The sequence below is a fragment of the Loxodonta africana genome, chromosome 5 (genome assembly GCF_030014295.1).
Source record: "Loxodonta africana isolate mLoxAfr1 chromosome 5, mLoxAfr1.hap2, whole genome shotgun sequence".
Taxonomy (NCBI): domain Eukaryota; kingdom Metazoa; phylum Chordata; class Mammalia; order Proboscidea; family Elephantidae; genus Loxodonta; species Loxodonta africana.
This window is the reverse complement of record NC_087346.1, coordinates 157,196,880-157,214,976: the sequence shown is the minus strand read 5'-3', so window position 1 is coordinate 157,214,976 and position 18,097 is coordinate 157,196,880. Positions and strand designations below refer to the sequence as shown.

The following is an 18,097-nucleotide window of genomic DNA, read 5'->3' as shown; positions in this document are numbered from 1 at the left end:
CACAGGGTAGCACTGGCTTCCAACAGGGCTCTCTTTCCCAGTTCCTCCGGAATACTGGAGCGGGCACCGTGGGGGCAGAGAGGCTGGGTGAGGGGTACTGGCTGTTCTGTTTTGTGTTGGGGGCTGCTGTTGGGGAGGCTCCCCGAGGAAGAGCTCGCAGTGGTGCCTGTGGGCCACTAGTGGTAGACAGTGCAGTCTGGACTCGGGCTGGGAGCCCCCAGGCAGTGGGGCTGCCTTGGGGCTGCTGTGCTGAAAGGAGGTGTCCCCACCAAAGGCCCAGGTGTGGTCTGTTGCAGGACTCACCACCTGTCCTGGGGTTACCTTCCCCAGTGTCCCTCCTGTGTCTCTCCAGCGTCGTTCCCAGCATCCCTCCACGGATCGTTCCCAGCGTCCCTCCCCGTGTCCCTCCCAGCATCATGCCCAGCGTCCCTCCCCCTTCCAGCATCCCTCCCAGCATCGTTCCCAGCACCCCTCCCAGCGTCCCTCCCCGGCGTCCCCCCACATCATTCCTCCCAGCGTCCCTTCCCAGCATCCCTCCCTAGCTCTGTGCCATGTTGCAGGGTGGGGGTGAGTGCTGTACCATGTTGCAGAGAGGGTGGTAAGCGCCGTGCTGTGTTGCAGGGTGGGGGGTGAGTGCCGTGCCCTGTTGCAGGGTGCGGGGCGAGTGCTGTGCTGTATTGCAGGGTGGGAGGTGAGCACTGTGTGCTGTGTTGCAGGGTGCGAGGTGAGTGCTGTGCCATGTTGCAGAGAGGGTGGTGAGCATCATGCTGTGCTGCAGGGTGGGGGTGAGTGCTGTGCTGTGTTGCAGAGAGTGTGGTGAGCGCTGTGCTGTGTTGCAGGGTCGTGGGTGAGTGCCGTACCGTGTTGCAGGGTGGGGCGTGAGTGCTGTGCCGTGTCGCAGATGGGAGCTGAATGCTGTGCCTTGTTGCAGAAAGTTGAGCCGGAAGTGGTGGCAGATGTCCCCCCTGGGAGGCCTGTGGCAGAGCCGCAGCCCGAGGTGGCCGACTTGATCTTGCCGTCCGAGGTGCTGAAGGACACCGCCCCTGTCTTGGAAGGCGTGAAGGTAGTGGTGACTGCGTGTCATATGAAGAACACAGTCCTGAAAAGGAAGGACAGGGCAAGGGATGAGCAGGAGGGTGAGGGGCCAATGGGTCTGGGTGGGCGACTCCTGGGAGCTGGACTTGCACAGCGGAGGGTGGGCTCCTGGGGCAGGGACGGGCTGGCTAGGGCAGCTGTGCCATCCGGGAGAGGCAGTGGTGGCTTGGACCAGGTGGTCACAGACCGGGTGAGAAGGGGTCTGTGCTGGGTGTGCTTTGAAGCCGAGGCCAACAGGATTTCCTGTGAGGTGGTATGTGAGGAGAGAGTCGTGTAAGATTCTGAAGTTTGGGCTTAGTGACTGGAAGGAGAAGCTGCTAGAACGAGCGCCAGCTCTGTCTCCACCTGCTCTGAATGGCAGGGGCACTGAGACCATCAGTGGGTTTCTGCCCCCTTCTCAGTCAGGCTAGGGCAGGGGCAGGCAGAGCAGAGGAGAGGAAGGAACAAGGCCTGCAGAAGCCAGCTTGTGGATGTTGGGCCGTGAATCCCACAGGTACCGTGTTGGGGGAGGGCGGGGGACGTGGGTGGAACAGGGGCCATCCAGAGCTATGGGGGGCTCCTCTTGGAAATTGATGTAGATAGAAGCATGGGATTTGTCCTGGTGGGCTGAGTGGGAGCCCTGGGCCCCTGCTTACCTGATGGAGGCCACAGTCTTCACCCCACTGGTGGCCTTGAGACTCATAGGGAGACTGGGGTCACTCCTGAGACATGACCTAGGGAGACAGAGCTTCCACAAACTTGTGACATTATTACTGCCACGATGCAGCTGGAAGGACAAGATCCCTGCAAAGGAGCAGCAGTCTCGGGGTGGCCTGGCCGAGCCAGGGAAAGTGGGTGCCCAAGACACTCCTGAAGGAGGCGGTGGAGGCCTGGTCTGTCAGATATCAGGGGATCGGGGTGAAACTGGTGTTTAGGGCAGTGTGTGGCCAGAGCCCAGGTGGAGCCTGGCTTGGCTGGAATCTGGCTTAGTCATGGCTGTGAACAAGGAGGGGACCCCTCAATAGACAGGGCTGGGACAGAGCTGTCTCTGTGGACACAAGTGGAATCAGTTCCTGAGGATACCTTCTGAACTAAGCTTGCCAAGGTTTCTTAAACAAGAAGCACAAACCTTTAAAAAATTGCAGCTAAGCGCTTGGGTTCATTAAAAAGATACCACGAAGAGAGAAAAAACCAGGGGCCTTGTGCCTGTCCACCAAGGCAGACGTGAATTTCGTCAGTGTTGACCAGCCCCACCAGGAGGGCAAGGGAGGCTGGAGAGCCCTATGTTGGACAAGAAGTGAAATTTGCAGCTGAAAACCTTTCCACAGAGAAAACCCCAGGCCCAAACGGCTTCCGCGGTGAGTTATTCGGTGAATCCAAACACATAAGGAAGAAGCGATGCAGCACTACACAAACTTGCCGAAAATTGAACAGGAGAAAGCATTTTCCAACTCCCTCTATGGGATGAGCAGCAAGCACCCTGATCCCAAACCAGAGGAGAGCAGATCAGATGGATGCGGTGAGACAAGAGCAGAGAACAGCAGTCCGTGTCCCTGCTGGCGTGGGTGTGACAGTTCTTCCCAGATGTCAGCAAACCAGATGCTGCAACCTATGGAGAGGGTAGTACACCCTGAGCAAGTGTGGCTTGTCCAGGAAAGACAATTTGGATTGACATTCAAAAGTCAATGTAATTACCATGGTGGTGGTTGTTAGGTGCCGTCTAGTCGATGCCTACTCACAGTGGCCCTGTGTATGACAGAACAAAGCACTGCCTGGTCCTGCACATCCTCACAACCCTTGTTAGGCTTGAGCTCACCAAAAAGGATCAAGAGCATCTACGGAAACCTGTTGTTGTGTGCCATCGGGTCGATTGGGACTCATAGTCACACATAGGCACACAGAGTAGAACTGTCCCATAGGGCTTCCAAGGCTGTAAACTTTATGGGAGCAGATCGCCAGGCCTTTTTTCCCACAGAGCTGCTAGTGGGTTCGAACCACCGACCTTTCAGCTAACAGGTGAGCACTTGACCATGGTGATAAGAACACTGATGAGGGTGTCTGCTCTGGCAGCTGCTAGTCAGCACTGCATTGGGGGCTCTAGCTGGTATAAGGTAGGGACAAAACCCAAACAGAGAGGTTAGAAAGGAGGGCGTAAAGCTGTCTTTATTTGCAAATGAATAGAATTTACATCATAATATAAAATTCTGTTGTGTTTCTGTATACTAATAATGAGGAATCAAATTACAAGTTTAAAAGATATGTAACATTTACAACAACAAAGAAAACAAGATATACTTAGGGATAAAGTTTTAAAAAAACATACGAGACTCATACAGTGAATACTATCGAGCACTGCTGAGATAAGTAAAAGAAGACAAACAGGCAGAGATTTACTATTTTCGTGGATGAGAACTCAATATTGCTAAGATGTCAGTTTCTTCTTGAGGCAATTTATAGATTCAGGACCATCCCAGTTAAAATTTCAGCAGGGTTTTGGTTGAAATTGACAACCTGATTGTAGAATTCATTTGGGAAGGCAGAGGACCCACCATAGCCGGAACAACCTTGAAAAAGAACAAAGCTGGAGGGCTGGCACTGCCTGACTTTGGGACTTGAAGCTGCAGTGGTCAAGACCATGTGATGTTGGCGTAAGGATTGGTACACAGACCACCGTGCAGAATAGGGAGTCCAGAAAGAAACTGTGTGTGTACAGGGACAACTGATTGTCTACAAAAGTGCCAAGACAGTTCAGCAAGGAAAGAAAGGGCAATCTTTGCAACAAAGGTGCTGGCACAGCAGGACAGCCACACGCAAAAGACGAAGCTCAGCTCCTCCATGACTCCCACAGCAGAATTTACTCCAGGTGGGTCACAGGTGCAAATACAAGAGCTTAACACCATCCAGACTCCTGGAAGAAAGCCTAGGAGCAAAGGTCAGTGACCTTGGATTTGTCAGAGATTTCTTAAATATGACACAAAGAGCATAAAAGAAAAAAAATCAATATATTAGACTTTATCAAAATTAAAAGCTTTTACTTCAAAAAACACTGATGAAAAGGAAAGTGGTGGGCAGGGAGAAAAAGTTGCCAAAACATCTGACAAAGAATTTATTCCTAGAGTATACGAAGAGTTCTTACAGCTCAGTCAATAGGAAGACAAAGAATTAGATTTTTAAAAATGAGGAAAGTATTTGAAGAGCCCTTTCACCAGACATGCTCTCCAGATAGCAGGTAAGCGTGTGGATGATACCCAGCGTGGCTAGTCGTGAGGGAAATGCGAATTAAAAGCACAGTGAGATACCAGTACCCACCTAGGCCAAAAAATCCCACTGCTGTCGAGCTGTTTCTGATTGATGGTGACCATATAGGACAGGGTAGAACTGCCCCATAGGGTTTCCAAGCCTGTAAAACTGTAGGGAAGCAGACTGCTATATCTTTTTCCTGTGGAGCAGCTGGTGGGTTTCAACCGCTAACCTTTCTGTTAGCAGGTGAGCACTTAACCACTGCATCGCCACCCACCTATTAAAAAACCAAACATGCCCCTTCCCTTCAAGTTGATTCTGACTCATAGCAACCCTATAGGACAGAGTAGAACTGCCCCATACAGTTTCCAAGGAGTGCCTGGTGAATTCGAACTGCCGACCTTTTGGTTAGCAGCCATAGCTCTTAACCGCCATGCCACCAGGGTTTTCACCCACCTATTAGGATGACTAGAATTTAAGACACCATTCCAGGTGTTGGCACGGATGCGGGCAAACCGGAACTCTCACGCACGGCTGGTGGAAACGGTACAACCACCTTGGAAAACAGTGGCAGTTTCCTAAAAAGTTAAACTTAGGCCTATCACACGACTCAGCCATCTGCTCCTAGTATTTCCCCAAGAGAAAGGAAAACCTTGTATGTGAATATTTGTAGTACTGTTATCTGTAATAGTTGAAAACTAGAGTCGAGGTTAATATCTCTCGATAGGTAAATGGATAAGCATAGTTTGGCATGTTCGTACAGAATACTACTCAGCAGTGACAAAGGGGCACTGCAGGGTTTCTGAATCTCAGCACCCTCACGCTGAGTGAAAGGAGGACATGCCCTACGGTTCCATTTATATGGACTGGGAGAAAAGGCAGACTGATCTGTAGTGACCGAAGGCACATCAGCAGCTGCTTGGAAAGGGGGGGTGAGGAGGAGAGATCCCAAAGGCGGTACAAGGAAACATTTGGGGGTGACTGATAGGCTCAGGGTCTTGATGGTGGTGATAGTTTCCTGGGTGCGTACATATACCAAAACTCATCATATCTTACTGCTTAGATATGTGTTGTGTAGTGCCCAAGGCTGCTGGGAAGAGCCCAGGACGTGGCGCGTGTAGCCCGAGTCTGCTTCTGTGAGCCATGGTCTGCCCTGTGCCTCAGGCGTTCCAGCTGATGGAGTGTCAGCGAGCACCGCTGCACCAGATGCTGGCCCGCGACTGTGAACAGAGACCTGGGGAAGTGCCCCCTGTCTCCCTTCATTTAGGTGGTGGTTTGTTCACTTCTCAGGGAGAGGAAATCACTAAGGAGGAAATTGACATACTCAGCGATGCCTGTTCTAAGCTGAAGGAGCAGAAGAAGTCACTGACCAAGGAGAAGGAGGAGCTGGAGCTGCTGAAGGAGGATGTGCAGGACTACAGCGAGGTGAGGCAGCGCCTCGGGCCGGCAGGTGGGTGGGCGAACCGGCATGGCGGCGTCTGCACCTGAGACCAAGGCTGCAGAAGGAGTGAAGGGTAGCGTGTTCTGATTGGGCCCCACAAGTATGGCACCTACATCATGTCCCTATGAAGTCATTCGCGTTGCTGTTGTCAGTTTGATCCCATATAGATACCGTATTTTCTCAAACATGCCCACACATACAATGCACAGTATAGCTCGCTTACAAAAATAGTGAGGGGGGTTGCACAGTTGGCAAAAAAACACATAGCACACGTGTTATTTGCATAAAAATACGGTAGTTCTTAAAAGCATAAACCTCAAGGCAGTACTTATTTATTCTTTAACAAATATGAAGAAAGTTGAGTTTCAAAGTCGATTTCATATCCTTTGCTAAAAAAACAAGTTAGAGTTTGGAAAAATAAAAGCAAATTAGCATGATAAATACAAGTAAGACTTTGCAGCTTTCCATGGTTGGAATCAATGGATTTCTGTTTCCCGTACAACCTGGAACTTTCCACGCTCATGATGCCAGTTTGGATTAATTAGTTCTACCGGAAACTTTAAGGTTCAGTTTTTTTTTTTTTTCAATGAGACAAACTTTTTAAAAGTGGGAAATAATTTTACCAGGATTTGCAAGAGATCAAGAAAGAACTCTCAAAGACTGGCGAAGAAAAATTAGTCGAGGAGTCTAAAGCCAGCAAGAGACTGACCAAGAGGGTGCAGCAGATGATTGGGCAGATCGACGAGATGATCGCCCAGCTGGAGACGGAGCAGAAGGCCGGCAAGCTGGACCCTGGCCAGGCTACTGCCGCGGGGTGAGGGCAGGGCCGGGGGGGCTGGGAGCGGGAGGGTGGGGAGGGAAGACTCCCTCTGGGAAAGGGCCTCTTGGGAAACTCAGGCTGGGAAAGCCAAGGCCACTTAGCTAACAGGGGGTCTGCTGGGATTGGGACCCTGGCCTTTCCTACTTCCAAAGCCCACATCTTGACTTCTGACCTCTGTGTTGAACTGCTCCTTCCACCTTTGACCCAGCAGTTCCAGCCGGAACCCGGGGTCACCTTTGACTCACTGTCTACACCTTGATGATCGCCTTCCTCAAGTGGTTCTCAAATTCACCTTTTCTCTGCACCCCTGCCACTGCCTCAGCTCCCACCATCTCTCATCTGGGGGACCACAGCTGTGGCCTGTCTGGTCTCCCCATGCCCACCCTTGCCCATACCTCTCTCCGGGCTGCAGCCCCATTTTCCAGAATGTATATAGGGTCATGGCTACCCTGTTAGCCCCTAGGCTCTTCCCACAGTGTCCCCCTTCATCCCATGCCTCGGCCACACTGGGCGCTTCCATTCCCTCAAATCCTCAGCCTATCCCTGCCTCCTCCTCCTTCCTGAAGCCTCACACCTGCTCAGTAATGGTACCATGAGGGCTGGGAATGTGTATGCCTGGAGCAGCAGCCAGCAAGGGAACCTGTGAGTGGATGCAATAACAGCAACCACAGCCACGGTAGCTACCCTCGGAGAACACTTCCTGGGCCAGGCGCTTGGCGGGATGCCCTGCACACCTCGCCTCACAGGGCCTCCCAGACCCCCGAGGCGGGTGTCACACGGCAGGCTAGCTCCAGGGCCCCTCATGACCCTCACCTCCATGACCCTGCTCGTCCTCCAGGTCCCTGCTCATGGAAGCCTTCCTCCATCCCCAGATGAGGTCAGTGTCCCGCTTGGGTTGTGATTGCCCCATCTCCCATGTCTCGGTCTGTGGTGCAGGAGGGCACGGGGCTGGCCCTTGGGGGCTGCCGCCTCCCCCCCATGACCATGGTGTTTCCACATGGCCCCCTCAAGGGAGGTGAGGCCTGAGGACCACCATCCAGTCACCATGGTGACCACATCTGTGGGCCCCTAGCCCTCCTTGGGGCTCTCTGTCCTCATCCTGTGAAGTGGCAGGGCTCATTGAGGCAGCTCCAGAGCTGTGTGGATGCTGGTCCCTCACAGAAAGCACCAGGCCAGGTTGAAAAGGCAGCCTGTGTTTTCTGTCTGTCTGAGGTGGCCAGGCCTGCCCAGAGGAAAAGCCCCGGAGCTCAGACAGACATGGGGAGACTTGAGGCCACCTGGGTCTGGGCCGTGCTCCGCGGCTGTGTGGGAGCCACCCTGGCCGAGGCCACACGGCAGGCTGTGCTTACCCCCCCCACCCTACCCCAGGGAGAACGTCATCAGCATCACTGAGCTCATCAGTGCCATGAAGCAAGTTAAGCATATTCCAGAAAGCAAGCTGCTGCGCTTGGCCTCAGCGCTGGATGAGAACAAAGACGGCAGGATCGACATTGACGACCTCGCCAAGGTGGGTCCAGCCAGGCCAAGATGGTGCAGTCAGCTGTGGTTGGGGGGCAGGTGGTGCTGGGGCCCAAGGGAGCTGCTGCCACCCCTGCCACCCACAGGGCCTGAGTGCCCTTCAGAGGGTCCTCTTGGTAGTTTGAACCATCCACTAGGCCTTCAGAGGGTCCTTGTGGTAGCTGTGACCATCACTAGTTCTTCAGAGGTTCCTCGTAGCAACTGCACTATCACTAGGTCTTCAGAGGGTCCTCATGGTAGCTGTGACCATCACTAGGTCTTCAGAGGGTCCTCGTAGCATACTGCACTGTCACGAGGTCTTTAGAGGGTCCTCATGGTAGCTGTGACCATCACTAGGTCTTTAGAGGGCCCTTGTGGCAACTGCACTATCACTAGGTCTTCACAGGGTTCTCAGGGTAGCTGTGACCATCACTAGGTCTTCAGACGGTCCTTGCGGTAGCTGCGACCATCCTTAGGTCTTTAGAGGGTTCTTGCGGTAGCTGTGACCATTCATTAGGTCTTTGGTCTCGCGTGAGCCCACAAGTGAGCCGCCACGTGGGGTACAGACACAACAAAGTGGGGAGGAGCACAAACAAGCCGGCTGGCGAGCTCGTTGGGCGTCTGGCTGTCTGTCCTCGAGTGTGCCAGGTTCTGAGGGCCTTACCGCGCCTGCCCTGAGGAGCAGATGCCCGGGCTGTACTCTGCTTCATCACATGCGCCGCCCCAAGAGGCCACATGTGACCAGAGTTAGGACACGTATGGTGAGGGTGTCTCCGCCGGGGCAGGCTGCCTGCTCTTTAAGGGGACACTTGGCCATTCCCTTTCTAGCAAGGCTTGGGGCCCTGGACCCTGGTGGTGATGGGATGGCCAGGCCCTCAGATCCGTCTGTGTGGCGGCCCCACCCCTGAGGGAGGCACCCCCAGGTTCCTCGCTCCACACAGGTCTGGGGCTGCCTCTGGCCTGCTGCCTAGAGGAGCTGCAGAGCAGGGGTCAGCACGGCCAGCGTGAGTGTTGGGGAGGGGCCTGTGCATACTGCAGGAGGCCTGGGAGGGCGTGTGTGTAAGAGTGACCCTGTGGCTGGGCCCAGCACAGGAGAGGTGATCCTGCAGGCTCGGTTCCCATGTGCCTGCCCCATGGGTTCCAGGGACCAAGAGCACAGAAAATTGCCACGTTCTGAGAGGAAGTACCTTAATGGAGGCCTTGGCTGGCTTCTGGTGCTCATCATTGAGCAACTTAGGGTTTCCAGGCGTTTACCCAAGAAGTCAGCCCGTTCCCTTCTAGTTCAGTTAAAAAGCAAGGCCTGTCATAGGAACATGCCAGAGCAGAAGTGTGGAGGTGACCAAGTCCGTGTCGTCTGCCCCCCTCCCTGGGGTTCCGTCCTCACGAAGCCAGCAAGGTGGGCGGGTGGCCCTGTGGGAGCCACCATCCAGCACAGGCAGGCCCCTGGCCCTGAGCAGAGACTTGGTTTCAGTGACTTTGCCGTCGTGTCCCTTTCCTGTTTCCACCCCTCGTCTTTGCAGGCTGTGGGTCCCTTTGGGAAGCACACCTTGCCTCCTCACCTGGTTTGGCTGACCACGGCCTCCTGCTCCCTGAGGCTCCTCACCCTGGTGGCTCGCAGGGGCTTTGAAGCCTGGCTGGCCCCCTGGGGCTTGGTGGGGGCTTGGACTCTGAGGACCAGGGCAGCTGTAGGACCCCCAGTTCCCCCATCAGCATTGCTGGGTGCCCCCGTCAGCACATGCTGGGTGCCCCCTGCTTGGGTGGCCTTGGCCCTGCCTGGTGGGACAGCCCAGTGTGCTGAGTGCCTGTGGCGGAGGAGGCCCCTCAGAGGAGGAGCAGCAGGTGAGCGCAGGCAGCCAGACCCTTTCCTGAGCGACGTGTCCCTTTACCTGTGAATGTAGGTAATCGAGCTGATCGACAAGGAGGACATTCACATCTCCACCAGCCAGGTGACCGAGATTATGACGATGCTAGAGAAGGAGGAGAAGGTGGAGGAGAAGGAGAAGGCCAAGGAGAAGGCTGAGAAGGAAGCTGCTGAAGTGAAGAACTAGATGTGGGTGCCACTCGCTCTGGGGCGTGTGGCCTGCGCGTCTGTCACCATCCTTTCTGCACGGCACTGGCCATGATGGTGACAGGTCAGAGGTGGTTCTTAGTGGCAAGTCTAGTATTTTTTTCCTGGAATAAATCAGAGACTTCTGTAATCAGGTAAATTCTAATTTCCATCATTCCATGAAGATTCCGTCAGCCTGGACCCCCCACACCCTCCCAGGGAAGCATGTTTGGATCCACGCCTGGAGGGGTGCTGCAGTGACCCCAACCCGGTGGCGGAGTGGGCAACCTGCCAGCGGCTCTGGTCACAGCCACACACAGACCCCCAGCTCTGAGGCCGGCACAGGGCAGGCCGGAGCTGGACAGCTTCCCTGACAGAGGCATTTGAGTAGAAATTCTGTAAAAACAAAAACAAAGCCCTTCTCAGCTCTGAAGAAGATACTTAAATGAGTCTGTGGACTTTTGATTCCTGAATGTCCATGTAAATAAGATCTGTTCGTACATGTTTTCAAAGTCGTGCCCATGTGAGGAACAAGCAACGGGTCCGTTCGTCTCATGGCCGCCAGACGGTAACATTCGCACCCTGACCATTAAGCTTATGTTCCAGGGTTCCCCTTTCTTTCCTGTTGGTCTCCACCTCCTTCTTCAACCAGTGAACTAACGGTCCGCTTGACTCCTGAGTGCCTAATGAAATCATGCTGTGAGATACTAATGAAGCCCTGGGTAATTAAGCATTTCCTGTTTGAGTGATTTATCATGTGATGGTTTTCACAGATCTTCTTAATGTCAACTGCGGGTGTTCTTTGTGACCGTGGGGAGGGGGTGGACAGACGCTGTGTGGGGCCCTGAGCGGACACCCCTGTGTCGCCTCACGGCCTCAGCACCTCAAGTTCCACTCCCTAGCTCAGCGGCACTTCTTAGTCAAAGCCCACTTTTGGCTTCTGTGGTTTCTCCTGTAAAATTTAGGTAGTGCACGCTCTGAGGAGAGGGAGCGGGATGGCAGGTTTGCCATTCCTCAGGGCTTGGCAGGCCAGGGCCCTCAGCTCCTTGAGAACAAGTAGGCTGCTGTCGTCACACTCCTGGTTACCAAGTAGCATGATGTCACTGCGTGATGAATAGTGAGAAGTGGCATCCTGAGGGCAACCAGATGTCTCAGAGCCACTAAGTGTGGCCTGCGTGGCCGCAGGCAATGCTTAACGCGCAGGCATCTCCACCGCCATGGCTGCCGCAGAGTTGGGGGGCTCACTCCTGTGGAGAGGCCCCTTGTGTCCACACCCGGCGGCACAGCTCCGGGGTGGGCATGCTTGGGCCTCACACCTGTCTCCCCGCGGCTGTGTGTCCAACTCCTCACTTGAAGGCAGCATATTCCCTCAGGGCTAATCCAGGTACAGGAGTTTAAGGAGCATAGGAAGGGAGTAGGTGGAGGAACCTGGTCAGCCAGGAAGGGGAGGAGAAGGGCCTGGAAGCGGTAGCCTACAAATGACTTGAAACCTTTTTTTTTAACTTGGCTGTTAAAGACTACAACATAGGAATGAGGTGGTAGCATTGTCTCATGTAAACCTTTGTAATCGTTGCATACTAAAGGCTTTTTATACTTCAATGATTGGAGAAAGAAGTATGTTTTCGATGCTTACTTAATATTTATAAATTATTTTAAACTCACTTTAGTCTGGTTTTCAGTTGTAAAGTGTACTTATTTTTTGAAAATAAGCTTTGTGATTGCCAAATGTACCTGGCAGGTGATGGCATTTTTCCTTGTGAGCTGTTTCCTTGCCTGGGTCCCACTTTGGCAGCCTGCTATGTCACGACCATAACCTCGTCCTCGTCCTTGCTGCATGGCCAGGCACCACCGTCTCTTGCCATTCCTTCCATCTTTTCTGTCCACCTTGGCTGTCGCTATGCAGACCGCCTCCTGCCACCGGTGAGCACTCCACCGCACACTGGACGCCATGGGTGCATTTCTGAGGACCTCTGCTCCGGACTGCCACACAGACCTGCCATCGCCTCGGAGAAGCTGCTCACCCCCGGGCACTGCTGAGAGTGGGTGGGCAGGCGGGTGGCATCACGGGGCAAGGCCGCTTTCTCGAGCATTAAGAGAAAAGCTAACGGTCCGTGTGGGGACATTTTTCCATTTTAGTGACAATGTCGACGGTCTGAGACAGCTCTCTCCCCTTGTCATCCTGTATTTGTTTTTACTGTACCAGGTGTTATTTATTGCAGCCGACGTGAGTTTCCAGGTGCTGGGGTGTGAAATGGTGGACCCGGAAATTAGAGTGTTTAAAGAAGGCGGCCACCTTTTGACCGCCTTGCGGTGCCTGAGCCGCCTCCCTTTCTCCTGCTTTTTCAGCAGGAAGCTGAAACAGGAATTTTTAAAGAACGTATTTTCTCTTTCACTCCACCTAAATGTCTGCTTTTAAAATAGGGAATGAGAAAATTCACACGGGGCTTTCAGAGTCATTTTGGAATTCCAGATTCCAGACTCTTTGAAATGAGGGGCACCTGGGTGATTTTTGAACTACCCTCTTGGCCAGAGGTTCTCACAGTGCGGCCTTGGGAACAAGGTGGAAATGCAAGTTCTCAGTCCACCCAGGCCTTGCAGAGCAGCTCCTGCCCTGGGCCGGGTGCAAACACCTTTTTAGTAATAGTATTTTTATTAAAATATCAAGTTGATGTTTATTAACATAAAGCTCACAGTCATATTTCTGAACTGCATGACATGTAAGAAATCAGGGTGGAAAATGTCAAAATTGTCTCTGTCCCCAGGGCCGCCCAGCGCTGTGCCACTCTGGCAAAGGTGCTGAGGGGCGGGGCTGCTGCTGGGAGATCAGATTCCAGGAGCCTGGCTTCCTTAGAGGGTCCATCACCTGCCATTACCTTCCAGCTCCTTGCCTACGCTCAGGCCTCATGTGCCCTGTCCCCTCCTGTGCTGTGGTGGTCGTGCCTGCTCTGAAATGTGCAAAGGCCCATGACATCAGACATGTTACTGTGTGTCCAAACTGCTCCGCGCTCCTGTGACGCAGTCAAATACCATGCCAGCGCGTTCTAGTGCAATCTGACGTGTGGTGACGATGGAATAAAGTGCTACCTTGATTACCTGTCTGCCGTGCGTTGGTTTTGCTTTTGTCTGGTTTTGTGAGGCCCTGCTGCCTGACCAGTCTCTCCTCAACCCGAGTACTCACATAGATGTCTCAGGCACTGGGAGATCCTGGGGACCCAGATGCCTGGCACCCAGCTTGCCAGCTGCCTGGCCTGAAGCCACAGGTGGGGGACCGAGGTGGTGTCCTGGACGGCAGGGGCTGGGGCCGTCTCTGGGGAGTCACCCAGAAGGGCTTGCTTTTCCTGAGACATGGTCGGGCCTTTCTGCAGCCCAGGCGACTCCTTGGGGAGGGGGGGAGGCAGGGTTGAGGTCAAGGGGAGGTGGGACTCCTCCCCCGGAAAGCCGAAGGGACGTGAAGGGCAGTGTGCAGCCTGGTGGTAGGCAGGCAATGGGATCTAGCCCACATCTCTGGGTGTCAGGAGGGTGCATCCTATCCTGGAAGGTGGAGAGCTGTGGCCTAGCTGGGAGGGTAGGCAGGGAAACTCAAGGGGTCGCCAGGCAGAAGGTCCTCCGGCAGCAGGATGGGGGCACATCCCGTCTCCCTGGCCCTCTCCAGCTGCCTCAGTGGCCAGACCTACCCTGAGCCTGGGACTTCCACCTCACAGCCCTTCCTGGCACCCTGCTATTACATACCCTGCCAGGCCTCTGCCCAGCACTGCCATCTCCTGCTTGGTCCCCAACCAGCAACCCTCGCTTCCGTCCACCTGGCCTGTCAGTCCTCCATGTTTGCGCCCTGCCCGTTGCCCGATCCCCTCTCTCCCAAGGCCCACCTTCTCAGTGTCACCGTCTGCCACCCTCTGGCCTGCAGCAGGTCCTGAGCATTGGCTAGGGTAAAGGTACATTTGGAGCAGCTCAGCCTCCCCCAGGACCCTGTTTTTTTCAGGCACAGGAGTGGGCACACGTCCTCCACCTGGCCCTCCAGCTGGCCCCCAACTGTCCTCTCCCGTTGAGGCATCTGCCTGCTCATTGCTATCCCTGCACCTGAACCCACCAATGTTGCTGACTGAACGAGAGGGGCCAGGCCCCAGACCACTGGGGAAGTGGCCTCAGACGCGGGGCCCCTTTGAGCTGACAACGCAGCAAGGGGCCTGGGCTGGACCGCAGCGGGCTGCATCCTGAGAGCTTCCTGAGGCCTGAGCTGGAGCCTCTCTAATGTGTCTTTATTAAGTGTCTCTTCTGAAGTCCAAAAGGCCACACTAAGGCACAGAGCTTGAGAACTGGCCTGTCCCTGCGCTCCCCCTGGCCAAAGTGAGGACAGCGTGAGCATCAGAAAGAACAAAGAGAAGTGACTAAATAAATACATAAAACTTACTCCATGTGCCCTGGACTACTAAGAACAGGAAAACTGTTTGTCACCGTGGGTGATCTTGACACAAGTTTCTTACTTTGAAAATAGCAAAGGGGAAGAATGATTTCCCAGCTTTCTTACAAGAAAATCTACCTAGAGAAATAAGAGCCTTTACACGAACAGATATATGCAAACCCATGTTTATTGCAGCACTGTTGTCAATAAAACGATGGAGGCAACCAAGGTGTCCATCAACAGATGAATGGATAAATAAGTTATGGTATATTCACACAATGGACTACTACACATCGATAAAGAACAATGATGAATCCGTGAAACATTTCATAACATGGAGGAATCTGGAAGGCATTATGCTGAGTGAAATTAGTTGCAAAAGGACAAATATAAGACCGCTATTATAAGAACTTGAGAAATAGTTTAAACAAAGAAAATATTCTTTGATGGTTATGAGAATGGGGAGGGAGGGAGAGGGATTTTCACTAATTAGTAGATAAGAACTATTTTAGGTGAAGGGGAAGATAACACAATACAGGAGAGGTCAGCACAACTGGACTAAACCAAAAGCAGTTTCCGGAATAAACAATGCTCCAAAGGCCAGCTTAGCAAAGGGTGGGGGTTTGGGGACCATGATTTCAGGGGACATCTAAGTCAATTGGCGTAATAAAATCTATTAAGATAACATTCTGCATCCCACTTTGGAGAGTGGCGTCTGGGGCCTTAAACGCTAGCAAGCGGCTCAACCCATCTGGATCAAAGGAGAATCAAGAACACAAGGTAATTACGAGCCCAAGAGACAGGAAGGGCCACATAAACCAGAGACTACATCAGCCAGAACACTTAATTGTGCTAGTGAGGAACCTTTACATAGATCAAGAGGCAGTTGTTCCAACAGAACAAAGGGATACTGATTGATTTAAAGTCAGGGAAGGTGTGCGCCAGGGTTGTATCCTTTCGCCATACCTATTCAATCTGTATGCTGAGCAAATAATACGAGAAGCTGGACTATATGAAGGAGAACGGAGCATCAGGATCGGAGGAAGACTCATTAATAACCTGCGTTATGCAGATGACACAACCTTGCTTGCTGAAAGTGAAGAGGACTTGAAGCACTTACTAATGAAGATCAAAGACCACAGCCTTCAGTGTGGATTACACCTCAACATAAAGAAAACAAAAATCCTCACAACTGGACCAATGAGCAACATCATGATAAACAGAGAAAAGATTGGAGCTGTCAACGATTTCGATTTACTTGGATCCACAATCAACAGCCATGGAAGCAGCAGTCAAGAAATCAAAAGACGCATTGCATTGGGTAAATCTGCTGCAAAGGACCTCTTCAAAGTGTTGAAGAGCAAAGATGTCACCTTGACCCAAGCCTGACCCAAGCCATGGTATTTTCAATCGCATCATATACATGCGAAAGCTGGACAATGAATAAGGAAGACCGAAGAAGAGTTGATGCCTTTGAATTGTGTTGGCGAAGAATATTGAATATACCATGGACTGCCAAAACAACGAACAAATCTGTCTTAGAAGTACAATCAGAATGCTCCTTAGAGGCAAGGATGGCGAGACCGCGTCTTACATACTTTGGACACGTTGTCAGGAGGGATCAGTCCCCGGAGAAGGACATCATGCTTGGCAAAGTACAGGGTCAGCGGAAAAGAGGAAGACCCTCAACGAGGTGGATTGACACAGTGGCTGCAACAGTGAGCTCAAACATAACAACGATTGTAAGGATGGTGCAGGACCAGGCAGTGTTTTGTTCTATCGTGCATAGGGTCGCTATGAGTTGGAAGCGACTCGACGGCACCTAACAACAGCAACAAGCAAAGTGTGTATAAATTTTTGTATGAGAGACTGACTTGATTTGTAAACTTTCACTTAAAGCACAATAAAAATTAAAAAAGGAAAGAAAATCTAGGCATCCTAGCTGCTCTTCTTCCTGGAGAAGGCCAGCTGATTGATGTGGGGAAGTGCTGGAATCCACCCACCCTGCCCTGCAGGCCCCCAATGCGGCCCACCCTGGGTGGTGGGTGTGGGTGCAGGGGAGGCCCCGGAGGAGGGACAGCATTGCCTCCAGGAGGGGAGGCAGGCCTGCCCCAAGCTGTAAGCCTCCTCCAGGCTGGGCAGTGTCTGCCAGTAGCAAGCCGGATGACTGGCCATACCCGAATACTCCCCACTACTGGAGGCTGACCCACCTCTGCAAAAAGCCAGAGGCAGAGGGTGACAAGCAAAGCTTTTCTAGATTGCAGGAGACTTTAGAGGGACACGGGAGCCCCTGGGTGGTGCAAATGGCTGACATGTGCGGCTGCTAACTGAAAGCTTGGCGGTTCGAGTCCACAGAGCTGCCTGGGGAGAAAAGCTTGGCAATCTGCTTCCAAAAAATCAGCCATTGAAAACCGTAGGGAGCAGTTCTACTCTGACACACGGGATCCCTGAGTCGGAAGTCGACTCCATGGCAACGGGTTCTGGTTTAAACAGAACTGACCAGCTCCATGCCTGATTGCCTGACTGAGATAGTATCGCGTTAACAACGTTGCAGAGACTGTTGGAGGAGCTGACAATGAACCGATGCTGTAACAGTGGGGATGAGTTGTGTTGATATGCGTGGGGGCGTGTCTGTTCTTCAGAAATGCGCACTGAAGTACTTAGGTGCAAATGGTTAGGGAACATCTGTCTACTTAGCCACCGCACGTGGCCAGAGGTGGGCGCCGTTGAGCTTAGTCGTGGGGGGGGGAGGTGTGCCCAGCAGCTCCTGAACGCTCCCTCCAGCCTTTCTGGAGGGTTGAAATATTTCACGAGAAAAAGTTGGGAACAAATTCCAAAGGCCACCAGGACGAGGGGTCGGAAACTGGAGACTCACGAAGCAAAAGGAGTTCCGTCCGCCCCCGCAGGCCAGGGCAGGAGGGGAAGGAGTTTGGGCAGGGAAGCCTGGGCCAGGCGGGGTCTGAGGCTGGGGGTTCAGTGCTCACTAGGCCCCTACGCGTGCCAGCCCAGGGTTGGGCCGGACCTCACCGACCTAGGGTTGCCGGAGGAGAGTGCCAGGTGAGGGCCAGGGCCGTAGGAGGAACCTGGCAGGTGGAGGAGCGAGCCAGGGCGGGGCCGCAGGAGGAGCCGGCAGGTGAGAGGTGGGGCGGGACCTCGAGAGGAGCAGGCAGGTGAGGGGCGGGGCCGAAGGTAGACTCAGTCGGAGCCAGCCAGGTAGGGGGCAGGGCCGGACTGCGGAGGGGCGTGGTCAGGGCGGGGCCACAGGAGAGCAGGCGAATGCCCGCTGATGGCCGCCAGGTGAGGGGCGTGGCGGGGCGGAGACTGCGGAGGCCCGAGCTCCTCTTGTCTCCTTGGCCCAGCCCCACCGGGCGCTGTCCCCTGGCCCAGAGCTAGGTGGCGCCCCCGGCTCGCGCTCCGAGCCCGCGTGAGGCCACCGAGGCGGCGTGCTGGTCCCCACGCGCCACCGCCCTGACTCGGGGTTCCTGAAGCCCACTGGCTGAGAGTTCTTCACTCAAGGCGGCTCTAACGGGCTTCGTCCCGGGATGAGACAGGAAGGACAGCGGAGGCAGCTCTGAGAGG

The 18,097-nt window shown here is 53.7% G+C and overlaps 1 protein-coding gene across 5 annotated transcripts in view; it reads left to right on the top strand.

Moving 5' to 3' along the window:
- Positions 1 to 13,211, top strand: part of LETM1 (leucine zipper and EF-hand containing transmembrane protein 1) — a 72,656-nt gene extending 59,445 nt beyond the window's left edge. For 4 of the 5 annotated variants that reach the window (XM_064286141.1, XM_064286139.1, XM_064286142.1 and 1 more), the window contains 6 exons: positions 932 to 1,063; positions 5,605 to 5,739; positions 6,382 to 6,569; positions 7,414 to 7,452; positions 7,944 to 8,082; positions 9,971 to 13,211. In XM_064286141.1, coding sequence (XP_064142211.1) covers positions 932 to 1,063; positions 5,605 to 5,739; positions 6,382 to 6,569; positions 7,414 to 7,452; positions 7,944 to 8,082; positions 9,971 to 10,120 — 783 coding nt within the window. In that variant the 3' untranslated portion in view covers positions 10,121 to 13,211. The remainder of the gene's footprint in view (positions 1 to 931; positions 1,064 to 5,604; positions 5,740 to 6,381; positions 6,570 to 7,413; positions 7,453 to 7,943; positions 8,083 to 9,970) is intronic. The other variant, XM_064286140.1, reaches the window with a different exon arrangement.
- The last annotated feature ends 4,886 nt before the right edge of the window (positions 13,212 to 18,097 follow it).